At 41.3% G+C, this 13,606-nt stretch overlaps 2 protein-coding genes across 3 annotated transcripts in view; one reads left to right on the forward strand and one right to left on the reverse strand.

Annotated features, from left to right (window-relative positions):
- LOC105458595 (elongation of very long chain fatty acids protein 4-like) overlaps nucleotides 1-10,525 on the forward strand; it is a 19,154-nt gene extending 8,629 nt beyond the window's left edge. Inside the window, exons 1-7 of one of the 2 annotated variants that reach the window (XM_011704042.1) lie at nucleotides 2,936-3,229; nucleotides 6,789-6,870; nucleotides 7,218-7,405; nucleotides 7,547-7,627; nucleotides 7,967-8,138; nucleotides 8,285-8,562; nucleotides 8,663-10,525. In XM_011704042.1, coding sequence (XP_011702344.1) covers nucleotides 6,792-6,870; nucleotides 7,218-7,405; nucleotides 7,547-7,627; nucleotides 7,967-8,138; nucleotides 8,285-8,562; nucleotides 8,663-8,836 — 972 coding nt within the window. In that variant the 5' untranslated portion in view covers nucleotides 2,936-3,229; nucleotides 6,789-6,791 and the 3' untranslated portion in view covers nucleotides 8,837-10,525. Of the gene's footprint in view, nucleotides 1-2,935; nucleotides 3,230-6,788; nucleotides 6,871-7,217; nucleotides 7,406-7,546; nucleotides 7,628-7,966; nucleotides 8,139-8,284; nucleotides 8,563-8,662 lie in introns of those variants that run through there. The other variant, XM_011704043.1, reaches the window with a different exon arrangement.
- On the reverse strand, nucleotides 9,166-13,450 carry LOC105458594 (coiled-coil and C2 domain-containing protein 2A-like). Its single transcript, XM_011704041.1, has 3 exons — nucleotides 11,680-13,450; nucleotides 11,440-11,591; nucleotides 9,166-11,314 (listed from the first exon to the last, which is right to left on the reverse strand). Exons 1-3 carry the CDS (start codon nucleotides 13,373-13,375, stop codon nucleotides 10,766-10,768), a joined length of 2,397 nt encoding a protein of 798 aa, XP_011702343.1. The 5' UTR covers nucleotides 13,376-13,450; the 3' UTR covers nucleotides 9,166-10,765.
- Between the last annotated feature and the right edge of the window lie 156 nt (nucleotides 13,451-13,606).

Consider the following 13,606-nt stretch of genomic DNA (forward strand, 5'->3'; position numbering starts at 1 on the left):
TTGCTGAAAGTGATAAGTGTTCGCTTTCTTCCACGTCAACCCGATTTTCGGGTGACCTTTTTCTTCTTTGTCCATTTTTGGCTTCGTTTTACCTCGCTCGCAAAAAGAACAATTTAATGACAACGCTGATACTCGTTTAGCTCGATACGGCGATACCGCGATTGATGATCCGGTACCCAGTAACCCAGCTTCTTAGTATCTCACCTGCTGATTCTGATCCGGGCTTCCCATCGGCCCACTAAGCGGCCAAGAGATCACGTGAAACAGTCCCGTTTTTGCTTTTCCTTTTTTTATTGTTACATTCCGGTGAGACCCGGTGAGGCACGTCAGCCGTTAAAACAGGCATTAAATTACCCGAAATTCGGATTGGGACACCGATTCCTCAATCCTTGAACTCTGTTATTAAAATCATTCCCGTGTAGCATACAAATTAGCGCCAGATAACTGTCACACGTGTCCCTAACTGTCTCCAGATATTACCGAGAAAAACGTGACTTATTGACAGCGTTTCTGTCTCATTCATTAACAATGGGGAATGCGAGTGAAGCTTATTGAAGTGTCACTTTACGCGTAAATACGAGAGTGGATATATACGGATCGATTGTTTCCGACGATTTATCACATTTACTTCCGATTAATTTAATAACTTAATTAAAAAACATTTATGCCTCGTGCATAATTGTCCGTACAAAAATGCGTAATTGTCTTTCGGTTGATTCTTCGCAGAAAAGAAATGCGTAATGACCGCTCGCAAAGAAAACGAAAACAGTCGAAGATCGTTAAATTTCTGCCGCTGCAATAAATGGTCAACTGTGTAGGGATAGCGCACGTGACGAAATTAGTTTGCTTTTCTCCGCGTACGCATTGCAGTACGCGTTCCAAGGTTTCCCGCGTAGCGAAATCCTTATGCAATCCGTGTCTTATCGGTCGAGGGTTTCGGTGTAAAAATTTCGGGGAGAGAAACTGCTTGCTCTCTTATTTTTCCGGCAAACCGGAAGAGACTTCTTCTTCGAGTCGCGCGAATAGATTATCGGCGACAGAACGGAGCTTTTTGCCCGAGACAGTTTTTATTAGCGGTGTCGGTGAAATCTCAGCGAATTCATAGATAAGTGGTGCCGGTCCATTTAAACGTAATGGTAAATCATGACTAGGTGAAAGGTAAACAGGAACCGATAGAGGTGCGTGGACCGAAACTATTTGGATTTTGGAACCGTGCTACACAGTCGGCGAGCGGTCCATTGACCCGTTTCAATTCACCGGATTATCCTTGACATAGGTTTTGTGCCTTCCACACCGCTTTCTCCTTGATCGCCGTTTTTCTTTTCGCGCCGACATTTGCTGGAGCTACGTAGAGAGGGAAGAAAAAAAATTCTTTTTTCGTCGCGCCGACGAGGAAACATTCGAATTGATCGCCGAGCTTGCATTTGAGAACAATCAATAAAATAAGAGACGCGCGCGCGTGCCTTTCATGCATTTCAAGAAACAATATTGAAGTGCGGTAATTTTCTCTCGCGCCGAGAATCAAATCAAGACTCAATTTGTCGACCGAGCATTATTTTAGATCCTTTCTATTTATGCTTCTATCGTTTTCTAACACGCGTCTATTTCACGTATCGTTTGGAGATCGCTACTATCCTGGGGTAATATTTTCTAAGGTTAACGAGAGGGAATCTCGATATTTCTCGCGTTTCTTCGTCCTTGTCGTCGATGCCCCAGCGCCCACTTCTCTGACACGAGGCTCCTGAAGCTGTAAAAACTGTTGTGTGGAGGCCTCGCGCCGGACGATGCTGTACGGCTCTCGCCTGGAAAACGAGGCTACAACAGCATCGTGTAGCCGGTGGCACCTACATGACGGCATTCCGCCATCAGTCCGAGAGATGAATCGCTCCGACACATTTTTATTCGCAAGAATTCTTCCGGAGATGTTATCTCGCTTATCCATCGTTCTTAATATTATGAAACGTGTAATAATCGATGATTGATTGTAATATGCCAATCAATATATTAGCATAATCACAATATACATTTGTGATGATGAGAGATCTCTTTTTTTTTTAAGAGGATTATTACATACATGATTCGATCGCTAAATTGATATACTTATTTTGACAACGACAAGACAAGAAGAGACATGAAACGATGAAATCGTGAATTTTACCGGTTGAATTATATCCTCTTTAAAATGTATATTGTTCTTACCGATTCGTAACTTTCATTAAAAACTAAAAACAGCGTTGAGATAATTATTTTTTTGTGTCACATTAGATGAAATTACAGTCGTTTTTAATAAATACAAATAGTTATAGGTATTTTACTTTAAATATTTGACGAATTAATTTAATAATTGCAATAGATTACATTCAAATGAACTAAGCAAGTATTATTAGTAAAATACTCATTATACGGAGCTTTGAAAATCAAGAAGTCGGAGCTTTGAAAGACAAGAGAAGAACTCGCGGATGGCTCAAAGAAGTGAAAACTAAAATGTGTAGTCATTCTTTTACTCTTACATACCTTATCCATTTTATTTTGAGAAGCACATGGAAAACCATTTATGGATTCGATTCCATGAAACTGCGAACGGAAGTAGAAATCTACCTGAAACCCCGTGGACCGTTGTGGCCACTCGTACTTCGTAGATCCGCGAAATCGGCAGGAAGGGTGGGAGGGAGGGAGAGTAGGAGAAGGAGAGGGCAGACTGACGACGACGGTCAGAGGGTGGGATCCCGATGGAGATTCTCGATCCTACCTCGCGCGTTTCGCCTTGACCGAACTCGGTTGATCTATCCCCACGATCGATTCCCACCACGATCCGCGGTTTTGGCCTCGTTTGCGTTTATACATCGCTTACGCTCGCAGAAGATACCACCTCCGACGTACCGGTCGACCACCACCAAAGCCACCGGGTGGCGGAGAATACTAAAGGCACCAAAGTTATAAAGCGGACCGGCTAAGCTGGTGCGCGGCGCTGCCACTTTGTCGAGCGACCACGACGTGCCACGGTTTGTCTCCCGCTTTCGTGAAAAGAAGAGGAGAGGCATTTTTTTCCCCGCCGGACACCTCTCGCGGCGGTGTCATCCTCTCGAGACGCACGGTCGTCGGGCCATGTCACTTTGACGTGGAGTCGCGGGTGCGGTTGTAATACTTTCGGACGCGATCCCGGCACGCCACACTACTACGCCCCCGTTGCACGCACGAGGAGAGCAAGGATCCGAACTCGCGACATAAGGTACTCTTTTCCTTAGCTAAAGAACCGCGTCAGGTAAGATGATCTCTTCTGTCCCTCGCGAACAAGATTCTCCTTCAAGTCGAGGTTACTCCGCGTTGGGGCGACTTCGCGATAGGAAACTTGATCGGCAAGTTTTTTCGCTGATTGCACTCAATCAGTCTAATGGAAATCATATGTGTACAAACGTAAATTACGGGAACGGGATTTTTTCTCAAAGTTGTGACGTAAAGTAACATAAAGTGATTATTTTTTTATTTTAAGAACTTTAGATAATCTTATAACGAACCACTTGCTTTCCTCTATTATAATAGAGTATTGTACGTGTATTGTATGGATAATAATTTACTTTAACTGACTTTTGACTTTTAATTCTACTCGTTATATTAAAAAAAATTAAAAATATAATATTTACGACGGTGCAATTGTTGAGCAAATCCACTCGTTAATTATTAAAAATTTTAGGTAAGCATTTAATAATTTTGCAATGCAAACATATTTTAATTTTGTTTTAAGCGTAGGCATGTTAGTTACGCAATTTTTTATGAAGAATAGCTAAATGAAATATCAGTAATAACATTGAAAAATATCTTATCAAGATAATGTTAAAATATATATTACGTTTGTAATGAGATAAGAGAACAAGGTTGTTTTATTTTTGCATACAATGATAAAAATATTTCAAAACATAAAAATTAAAGGGAATATATTTTTGAATGTTCAATATACATTGATGGAATATTTATAAATTTTATATGATTGACATATATAAAATAAATCATACTGCAATTCTTCAAATATTCAAACTATTCAAAGTAACAAGTAAATTAAAAGCATGTCGTATATAATTGCATTGTAATATAATTATTTATAATTATAACATATTAATAATTATAATATGAATAATTATAATTATAATTGGCACAAATGTATATATATTAATAATATTTTTAAAAATGTTCCATTAATGTAATGAGATATTTGTTTTAACATTTATAATTTTCTCATCTTAAAATCTTAAAAATAAATCCTCTTTATCATAAATAAATCTTTATACAGACGTTGTTCTCTCTCGTTCGCTCTTCATTTTTCTTTCTAAAAAAATTTTAGAAAGAATTTCTATTAACAAGCTTGCAGATTTATTGAATTATTATACGGATTTGTATTTACATTCGTTTATTACAAGCTTAACTTTCGCTAGATTCGACTTATTGCTCGTCCGCTTCGCGAAGCTACGTCTGTTGAACAAGATGCACTTGAATGAAGATCATCAGGTTATACCTTAACGAAAAATCTCAGAGATTTCTCCCGTTCGCGTCTGCCTATCTATACCTGTTTATGTCTCTCCGTTCCAAATGAAAGTGTAGTTTTCACATTGTCACGTATCATACGGTACTTAATAACCGTATTGATAATTATATTGCGAAAAAGATTCTTATAAGTAATCACATTAAATGAATAATCGCATTTTCCCGTTATTAATATTTGCGCAATGCAGATTACACATTTATATCAATGAATAGGTCATTATCATTAGCATTGTCATTAATATTTCGCTGATTTGGTTCGCGTGTAAAAGGAGAAACGCTGCGTCATGAGTTATTGGGAGAACTTAAATGCTTAGACTTTAATCAAGAATGTACAATTTTCTCCGTTATTTGTTAAAGAGCTTTCACATCCTCTCTCGATTTATCATCTATGTAAAAAGGGGAAGATCTCGGAGATTAGAATGTTTCATTATTTTCTTTTTTCACGTAATAAGCAACGCTTAATTTAGATTTTTGAATAATTCAATTGCGCCGAGGATGTGAAACCTTCGGCAATAATAATTAATATTAAAGATTTGATGCCGCAATATTTAGAAAAAATTGGATACGTCCTTAATGCTTCCGAAATGCAGGATTGAAATGCACGATTGCAATACACATGCGAATACCTTACAATGCATTTGCTGACATATATGCGTAATGATGTATAAGCAAATCCCGTAAATCATATGTTGCAGTGAAGTAACAATTTGTTATACGCCGCAACTTTCACGGCCTCCGAAAATTTTGCAGAAAGTTTCTCGGCTCCCATCTGGAGAAAAGATACTCCGGTAATTTTTTTTTTTGCAGTCGTCTTTCTCTGAGAAGATATTTTTGAAATACTCATCTCATTTTTCTAAAAGCAACAAAGAGATTCATCTTGGCGGAAAGATGATATCTCCTTTATCGTGCCGCGAAGCAATTATTCTGAATTCCAAAGTAGAGATCGAGAGGAGCAAATCTAATTTGTAGCCTTCTTAAACACGCGGTGCGTAGCTTCCAAATCGCAACAATTACGCCACAAGTTCGATGCGAAATCGCTCGCTCAAGGAAAGTAACTTTCCTCGAAGGATATGCTAGTTGATGGATCGTCTACTTGACAATAAGTTGCTGAGAAGGAAAGAAAGAAAGAAAAATAAGAAATACCGAAAGAAACAACTGTTCGCGTCGAGACACGTTTATAGCGACTTCGGGAGATAGCGGTAATAGTTTCTTCGGAGCGTGAAAGTTATGTTCCGCGGTACATACGGCGAGTGAACGACCGGATGATGTGCATCGAGGAAATAGCTATTAAGAACTAATTGCGAGCTGATGCAAGTACAGCATGTTTCGTTTAACTGATCGACGGTGTGTGTCGATTTCTCGGAATATCTTAATAATTATGTACGTGTAAACGTAGTGATTTATTTGCCCTGAACACGTGATATTTTCGGTTGCATGTTCAATTATATACTAAAAAATGTACTTTTGAAGGAGGTATTTAGGAAATAATTAAAATGGCAAAGCTTACTTGATATGTTTTGTTCATAAATCAATCGTACGTACATCGGAATGTTGTGCCGATTATTCTTCACGATGTGGCAATTTTTGATCGCGCGTTTCGATTCGCTCAGTCAGTAAAAATAAATATACATCAGCGATAAAATTGAACAAAAATTTTGCACTATCCTGTTAATTATGAAAGGAGCAGTTGTAACCCAATTCCTTGAATTAATTAACATTTCGTCATTTTCAACGTGTATTAAAATGTATTGTTTTAATCAAATATGTGGTTAAAAAAAACAACTTTATCTATAATCAACCAATTTCTTCGTGGTTGCATTGCTTCATATATAAACTATGGATTTAGTAAATATAAACTTAATATTAAATTTAACACATTTCTTGAGTTAAATTGTTTAACTCTATTGTTTTAGTTAATTTATAAACATTAAATAATGATTATATTCAGTAGGAGCAGTGGCGACTTACAGGAATGATTAAAAATAACTCAAATTTGATATAATTTGATATTATTTTAACTATTATGTGTAATAACGCTTTATTATATTTAAAAATTTCGATGTAGTTAAGAGTCTAAAGGATAAGCTACGATAAAAGCGCTGTCTCATTTAATTACTTGTTACGAAATAATCGACATTACATGTAACAACTTGTGTGTTAGTGATTTACAATTAAAGCCAAAAATGACTGAATGTCATTGTATATAAATGTAAGTTCATGAAGGTTAACTAGGTCGTCTAATCGTGTTGTAGGCGATGGCGAGTCTCGTTAATTCAACAGTACAATTTTTCAACGATGCGTACGACTACTACCTCTGGACGCTGTCCCTCGCAGGTAATCCATAAAAGAATTTCTATTATATTAGACCATTAGATAAGAAATTTTCAGTGATGTCGTACAATATTTAATTATTATGTAATATTATGTAATATATGATATAAAACAAATTTTATCCGCGGTGTTCTTAAACAAATACTGTCTTTTGTAATGTCATATAATTTTTTTAATTTCCATTTGGCGACATAAATTTATTTCTAATACAATATAATTATAAATTTATATATGTATATTATATATCACTTATAAATTATAAATAATAGGAATTGATTAATTGTATCAAACAATTGAGTGTTATAAACGAATAAACCGCGAAATCTTTATAAGAATGACACGATTTTCAGATGAGAGATCGAGGGGGTGGTTATTGGTTGACTCGCCGAAACCAACGTTAATATACACGATGTTGTACCTTCTCATCGTCTGGGCGGGCCCTAAGATCATGAGGAAACGAAAAGCTTTCAAATTAACATGGGCATTGGTGCCTTACAACCTTGCCATGGCCAGTCTCAATGCTTACATTGCCGTTCAGGTGAATATTCATTTCCCGTCCTCGATGGTGGGAAAATATCACGGAACTTGCCTTCATTTTTCTTATATGTCTCTATGCAGTCACTTTCACTCGAAAGTGGGTTTCCAACGCTTATCTGGTATCTTTCTGTATTCTTTGCAGTTGTTCGTAGCATCCACAAGGTTACGATATAGTTACGTATGTCAGCCGATAAGGCACATCACGCGTCCCGAAGAGCTTCAGGTAAGAGATTATCATTATGGTGAAAAAATAAAATATTCAAGATCGTTCTTCTCTCTTTTTGTGTTATATTTTAACTTAAAAAAATTTCTATTAAAAACAAATGTCACTTTTTCAATTTGAAAAATAGGAGAATATATTAAAAATGTTTCTTTAAAAACAGATAAATTACCTTATTAGTATAATAATAACGTATGTTCCAAGAGATCGTAAAAAACAACATGTTTGCAATCTGGGATAAATTATTCATTAATAGAGAAAAATTTGAAGTCAAATGCAAACGCGCGCGACGCGAATAAGAAAGAGCCTTTCAAAAATTTGCGGTTTTTTTTTGGTGTTCAGATCGCTCACGCGGTTTGGTGGTACTACTTTAGCAAGCTTCTGGAATTTTGCGATACGTTTTTCTTCATTTTGCGGAAGAAGGACAATCAGTTGAGCTTCCTCCACGTCTATCATCATTCCACCATGTTCTCATTATGGTGGATCGGTATTAAATGGGTGCCGAGTGGATCCAGTAAGTGTTTTATTTCAATATTAATTTCGGTATGCTTTATACATTAATTAATTGTAAAAACCAGTTGATTATGCTCTGTCTCTTAGATTATTGAAATTTATGCTGAAAAAGAGGAAGAATTTTTATATTTACGTGTACCCTCGTAGCTTTCCTGCCAGCGATGGTGAACAGCTTCATCCACGTGCTGATGTACTCGTACTACGGACTCGCCGCGTTAGGCCCTTCGGTGACCAAGTACCTCTGGTGGAAGAAGTACTTGACGATCCTCCAGCTCATCCAGTTCACGACCGCTCTGGTTCTGGGGGTCAACGGCATCCGGTCGGGCTGCGACTTCCCCCTCTGGATGCAGTACGCCCTCGTGATCTACATGCTCTCCTTCATCGTCCTGTTCGGGAACTTCTACGCCAAAGCCTACATCGCGAAGGTCAGATGCGAATTTCGTGCGCGATCCGGGGCGAGCGCGTTATCTCGCGCCGGACCACGCGTGTCCGCGTTATCGATGACTGTAACGAATTTGTTTGCAGGGTAAGCAGGTGTACGCGGAGAAGCGACTCGAGAGGCTAAGAGCCGCCCGCGAGAAGGCTGCGTCGAGTATGCAGCTCGACGATGCGGTCAGCAACGGGAAGGTCGCGAACGGGCATGCGAACGGACACGCGAACGGCTACACGAACGAGACGGCTAAGAAGAAGACCCAATGAGACGATTCTCCTCGGGGGCGTCTCCTTCCCGTCGGGAGACCCGATCCACGGCACTCGCGACGCACGACGAAGGAGGAATAGTCACGGATATTTAATCGGCGTCGGGATGTGCTGTCGTGGTCGCGTACAGGAGTAGTTTAGCATGAAACAAAAAAAAAAAATAAAACTAAAAATAAAAACGAAAAAAAGAGGCAAGGGGGAAAAGAACATATGGATTTCTCGCTTAATATAATCCGCAACATTGTCGGGTTTGTGCTTTCGCGAAGCGAAAATTAGCACCGTGATTTCAAAGTTATCGGATCAGCAATTGTACATTCGCGGCGGGAGGGGACGTCACGCTGATTCTAGCAACTGTACATATTAACGGACATACACTGGAGAAGTGGTCTAGAACCGAATGAGTTTAGTAGCGATTAGCGCGATGGGCCTGCAAGAATGAGAGTTCGCACATGAATAAAAAAAAAAATATATATGTATTGGACTGAAGTGAAAGGATTTACATATTGTGTGAGAGGATCCAGATAAATATCAAAATATTGTCAGAAAAAATGATCTTTCTTTTGGGAGAGGGGAAGGGGAGTCAGAAAATAGACAAATAAGTTTTTCCCTAAGTGTAAGATTATCCGGAGAAATAATCGTAACGGTAGGAGGGAAATGTGCGTATATGTGTGTGTGTGTATAGATAAAAATAGATAAACGGATCGTGTCAGGGAAACAAGAGAGAGGGAAGAAAAACGCGAGAGGGATTTTCTATGGGCGAATGAACGAAAATTTTGAAAATGGAAGATTGTCGTAGAAAAGTTGAAAAATTGCATCTCTTAGAAAGAAACAAGAACGCTCGAATTTCAATGCGACCCATTAGTTTAGTTGTGAAAATTTTGATAATGAAATGTATGCGAGTGTGTGCGTATAATACGAGGATACTGACTCGAGATCAAACCGTTTTTGCAACAGCATGAATCAATATACTTTAGAAGTCCCAATTCGGGAAGCCTATCACGCAGTTATATTCCTGATTGATCCGCACAGAAACGGGGAGATACGCGATACACGGAGGTTCGCCCGCTTTTACATACGTTCAAATATAATATATATATTTGAATGTATAAAATATATCAAGTATAATCAGATTTCTATTCGTTTTCGAGTGTAACAGATTTCAATAAATAAAAAAAAAGAAGTATCGATCGATTAGACGAAGGTTTTTATACCGACGCTTTTCTACAACGAATAATTCAGATATGTAATGTACATACATACCAAATGACCATGCTTTCGTCGCAATGAAGATATATATTATGATAGTAATAAAAAAAAATTTGTATTACTGAAAAAAAAACCAGAAAAATACGGCAGAGAAAGCATTCATCGCGATTGTTCTATTACACGTTATAAATCATTTGGTGAATCTGCTCTACATCTTGCAGCGTACGTGTGCGTTTGTATTACTTATCTCGAAAATTACAGCAGCTACCAATTACTGAATAAATTACAAGACAGTTATTTGCGACGAAATGGATCATCATGTTCATTTGCGCGGGGATCGTGTGTTTCCTCCTAATATATTTCTCTTAGATAATTAGGTTATTACATGATATTGTTAATGTGTTTATATAAATATCATTATTATATGTAACGGATGATGCAATTGTTATAAAAAAGGCATTGCTGCGCAATGCTTAAAACAAAGAAAATGCATTGTGTTAATTCTTCACGGCTTACATTATTTATTGGTCCTATCAGTAATATCTTTCATAAAGTTTTCTTATGGATTAACAGCTGACTTTTAACTGCTAGATATTAAATATCATGTATAAAATAATTTTTTTCCTTTATTGTATATATACCTTATACGTAATAAAATTAGCAATTTTAAATCTCAAATATTTTCACATCGACGAAAGAAATGTATAATTTTAAGTACAGCAATTAACCACGACTTCGTAAAATCGCTAGAGCCAACCATATCGAGCACGTTTTGCCAACGTACCGTTGTACGTGGCAAACGAGAGCAAACTCGACGGGGCCCGTGATATTCTGAATCTTCGTGGCGGCTATTTGCTCCGCCAATTCGTCAGGGGCGGTCTGACGCAGGTTCAGGAGGAAGCCGTGCGTGTGATAAGCTCTGTACAATTGTTTCAGGTCCCTCTTGTCCACCTGGCGCGTCACGTCGCTCGGAATGTCGGAGACGAAGTTTCGCAGAACGCTGACCGCGTGACGATTAAATATCGTCGTTAAACCAAGAGCGCTGCGCCAGCCGGACAATTTGTCCCGTAAGTATTGCTCCACTTCCGGCGCGCCTTCCTTCTCCTGCGCGTCTTCCTCGGGTATTTGCAGCACCGTCGGCTCCATTGTCTGAATGGATCGACTGCTGGTCGATGTGGGCACGACGGGCACGAGTGGCCGCCAATCTTTGCTAACCGCCACATTGTATCTTAAATTGTGAGGCAGAACGGACTTCTGCATGTTTTCCCATATCTACAATAGAGAGGCTATTATGAAGGCGGGGGAAAAAATTATGGAACAAGAAAAGGCATGTGAAAATAAAAAGATGGAAAAGAGAACGTGAACTTGCAATTGCTTGGAAAAATGAATATACTAACGCCAGAGTGATTGATCAAGCGGGACACTTTCATCAGCGAGCAACGACTGTCGCTCAATTTATGACGATCCCCGATTTCGGGATCCCACAAGACGACGTCGTTTTCCTCGATGCTTAAAACAAACGCGGTCCATCGGCTTATTTGCGAAGAACCTGCGGCTCGCACAAATATACGTCATGAATAAAACATCAAACGTACATATACAATCGACAAGATAATGAAATACCGTGGTTCGCGTACCTAGCAGTACATACGACCGCAAACCGAGACCTTGCAGCAGCGTCGCCAGCAAAGCCGCTCTGCCGTAGTGATCCACCTTGTTCACGTTTAAGGCCTGGCGCGGCGGTACCGGGCCGTAGTGCATCGGCAAGGACGGCAGAAGCATGGTGAGCCGCGCAGCGTCGTCGGGGGTCTCTACACCGGCTATCCTGTAAGGCGTCGCCAGGCAGCGTTGCAGCCCCTTTAACAAAGTATCGAGGGCGTTAGCTTCCAGGGTCTTGGCGTTGCCGGGCTGCTCCATCTTCATCAGCACGTAGATCCGGGTGTGCGAGCGCCCCGGGCTGGCCTGCACGTAGCCGAACGACAGTACGGGACTGAACAGGGGGGACAGGGCGATCCAGCGCTCGAGCTCCTGATAATTCCTGTGGCTCTCCAGAGGTATTCTCGCCTCGCCCAGCCACTGCCGGCCCCAGACGGGGTGCTGGTCGAACAGGCGGAATTTCACGCAGTGCTCGCCGTTCTGCCGGGGCAGCTCGAAGTGCATGGTCTGCTGCCAGACGGGCGCGGGCCCCTCCGCCGTCGCGGTCGTGTGAACGACGTTGCCCCATTCCACCTCCAGCAGAGGAGTGACCAGCGCCGATTCCTCCCTCACCGGCACCTCCACTCCGCGCAGAACGGTGACGGCGAGGATCGTTCTCCCTATGGTGTGATGCCTACGGTTGCTGGACGACGGCCTGAGGGGCCGGCTGGCTTGGAACAGATTCTTCAGGGATATGTCCAGCAGGGAGAACGCGGACTGCTCGGCCACGACGATGTCCGGCGGTTTCGATTCGCGCGGCGACGCTTTGCGAATGCTCGCGCCGACGTCCGCGACGTCGAAAATCAGAGCCGGATCCGTCAGTAGAAAATACTTGACATCTTTCTTGCTGGCGATGGAACGTCTGTGGGGTCGCGATAAGGAGAGACTGTTCTGCGGATCGTTCGGATCGTTGCTCGGTCTGTAAAGGCACGCGACGCTCTCCTCCGGTTCCGGTTCGCTGCTGCTGCTGCTGCTGCCGTACGTCGACAGGGAAACAGTGCATACGACCGTTCCGGCATATATTCTACCCGAGTCGCCGCCGATCGCGAAATCCATCTCCACCTTGTGGTCCCTAACGCTGCGCTGGGGCAACGGCAGCGGAAGCACACTGGATGTCCCGTGTCGCGCGTGCACCTGTATCGAGAGATCGTGGCGTTCCGAATTTCTCATCAGCACTTTGTACAGCTTACGGTTGAACGGACTGCTCGCCGTAAATATCGACTTGCCTCTGAAGAGCAGGGAAACCGAGACGATCTCGGGCGTCGTCGTCGTCGTCGTCCCGGCGGACGGATTTTCCTCACGCGGCGCGTGAACGCGGACGTCCCGCACCGCGATCTCGACGAGCTTCCCGCGGAAACGCGGCAGCGACTCATAGTCCAGCGGTTTGACATCGTCGAGCCGATAAGGCTTGACTAGCTTATTGGTGAACGGATTCTCGGAGACGTAAAGTCCGTCCTCGACCGACGAGCGTTTGTCGTCCGACGCTCGCGTGGCTCTCTTGCTCCTCGTAAGCACCTCGCTCGTGTCCCGATCATCGTCGATCACCGGATACGCGTAGCAGAGACTGAAATCCTCCTCGGTCTTGTCTTGCGAGCTTTGTGCGAATCCAGTTACGAAATCAACGTGAGAGGAAGACATACGTCGCGATTATAAAAGAAACAAGAAAGAGTTTTACTTGGAGACACTTTCCTGCGCGATCTGTTTACGGCACTTATACACCTGTTATTTATCATTTATTTTATTTTTGGCAAACAATGCAAAATTTCTAAACTATGCATCTGCATTATTTCTAAATTACGTTCGTTTTTCTCGCCGCGGAGTCACGGAATTACTGCCGCAAGCGTAATCTCCTGTGTCACGCGGAACCCA

Source organism: Wasmannia auropunctata, unplaced genomic scaffold (assembly GCF_000956235.1).
Source record: "Wasmannia auropunctata unplaced genomic scaffold, wasmannia.A_1.0 LD334508.1, whole genome shotgun sequence".
Lineage (NCBI taxonomy): Eukaryota > Metazoa > Arthropoda > Insecta > Hymenoptera > Formicidae > Wasmannia > Wasmannia auropunctata.

What these genes read in the sequence shown, in the direction of transcription:
- LOC105458594 (XM_011704041.1), bottom strand. Translation starts at nt 13,375, where the DNA reads ATGTCTTCCTCTCACGTTGATTTCGTAACTGGATTCGCACAAAGCTCG. An exon ending in GCGGTCGTATGTACTGCTAG is followed by an intron (nt 11,592 to 11,679) that starts GTACGCGAACCA and finishes TGCGAGCCGCAG; the next exon opens with GTTCTTCGCAAATAAGCCGA. An exon ending in GCTTGATCAATCACTCTGGC is followed by an intron (nt 11,315 to 11,439) that starts GTTAGTATATTC and finishes TCTCTATTGTAG; the next exon opens with ATATGGGAAAACATGCAGAA.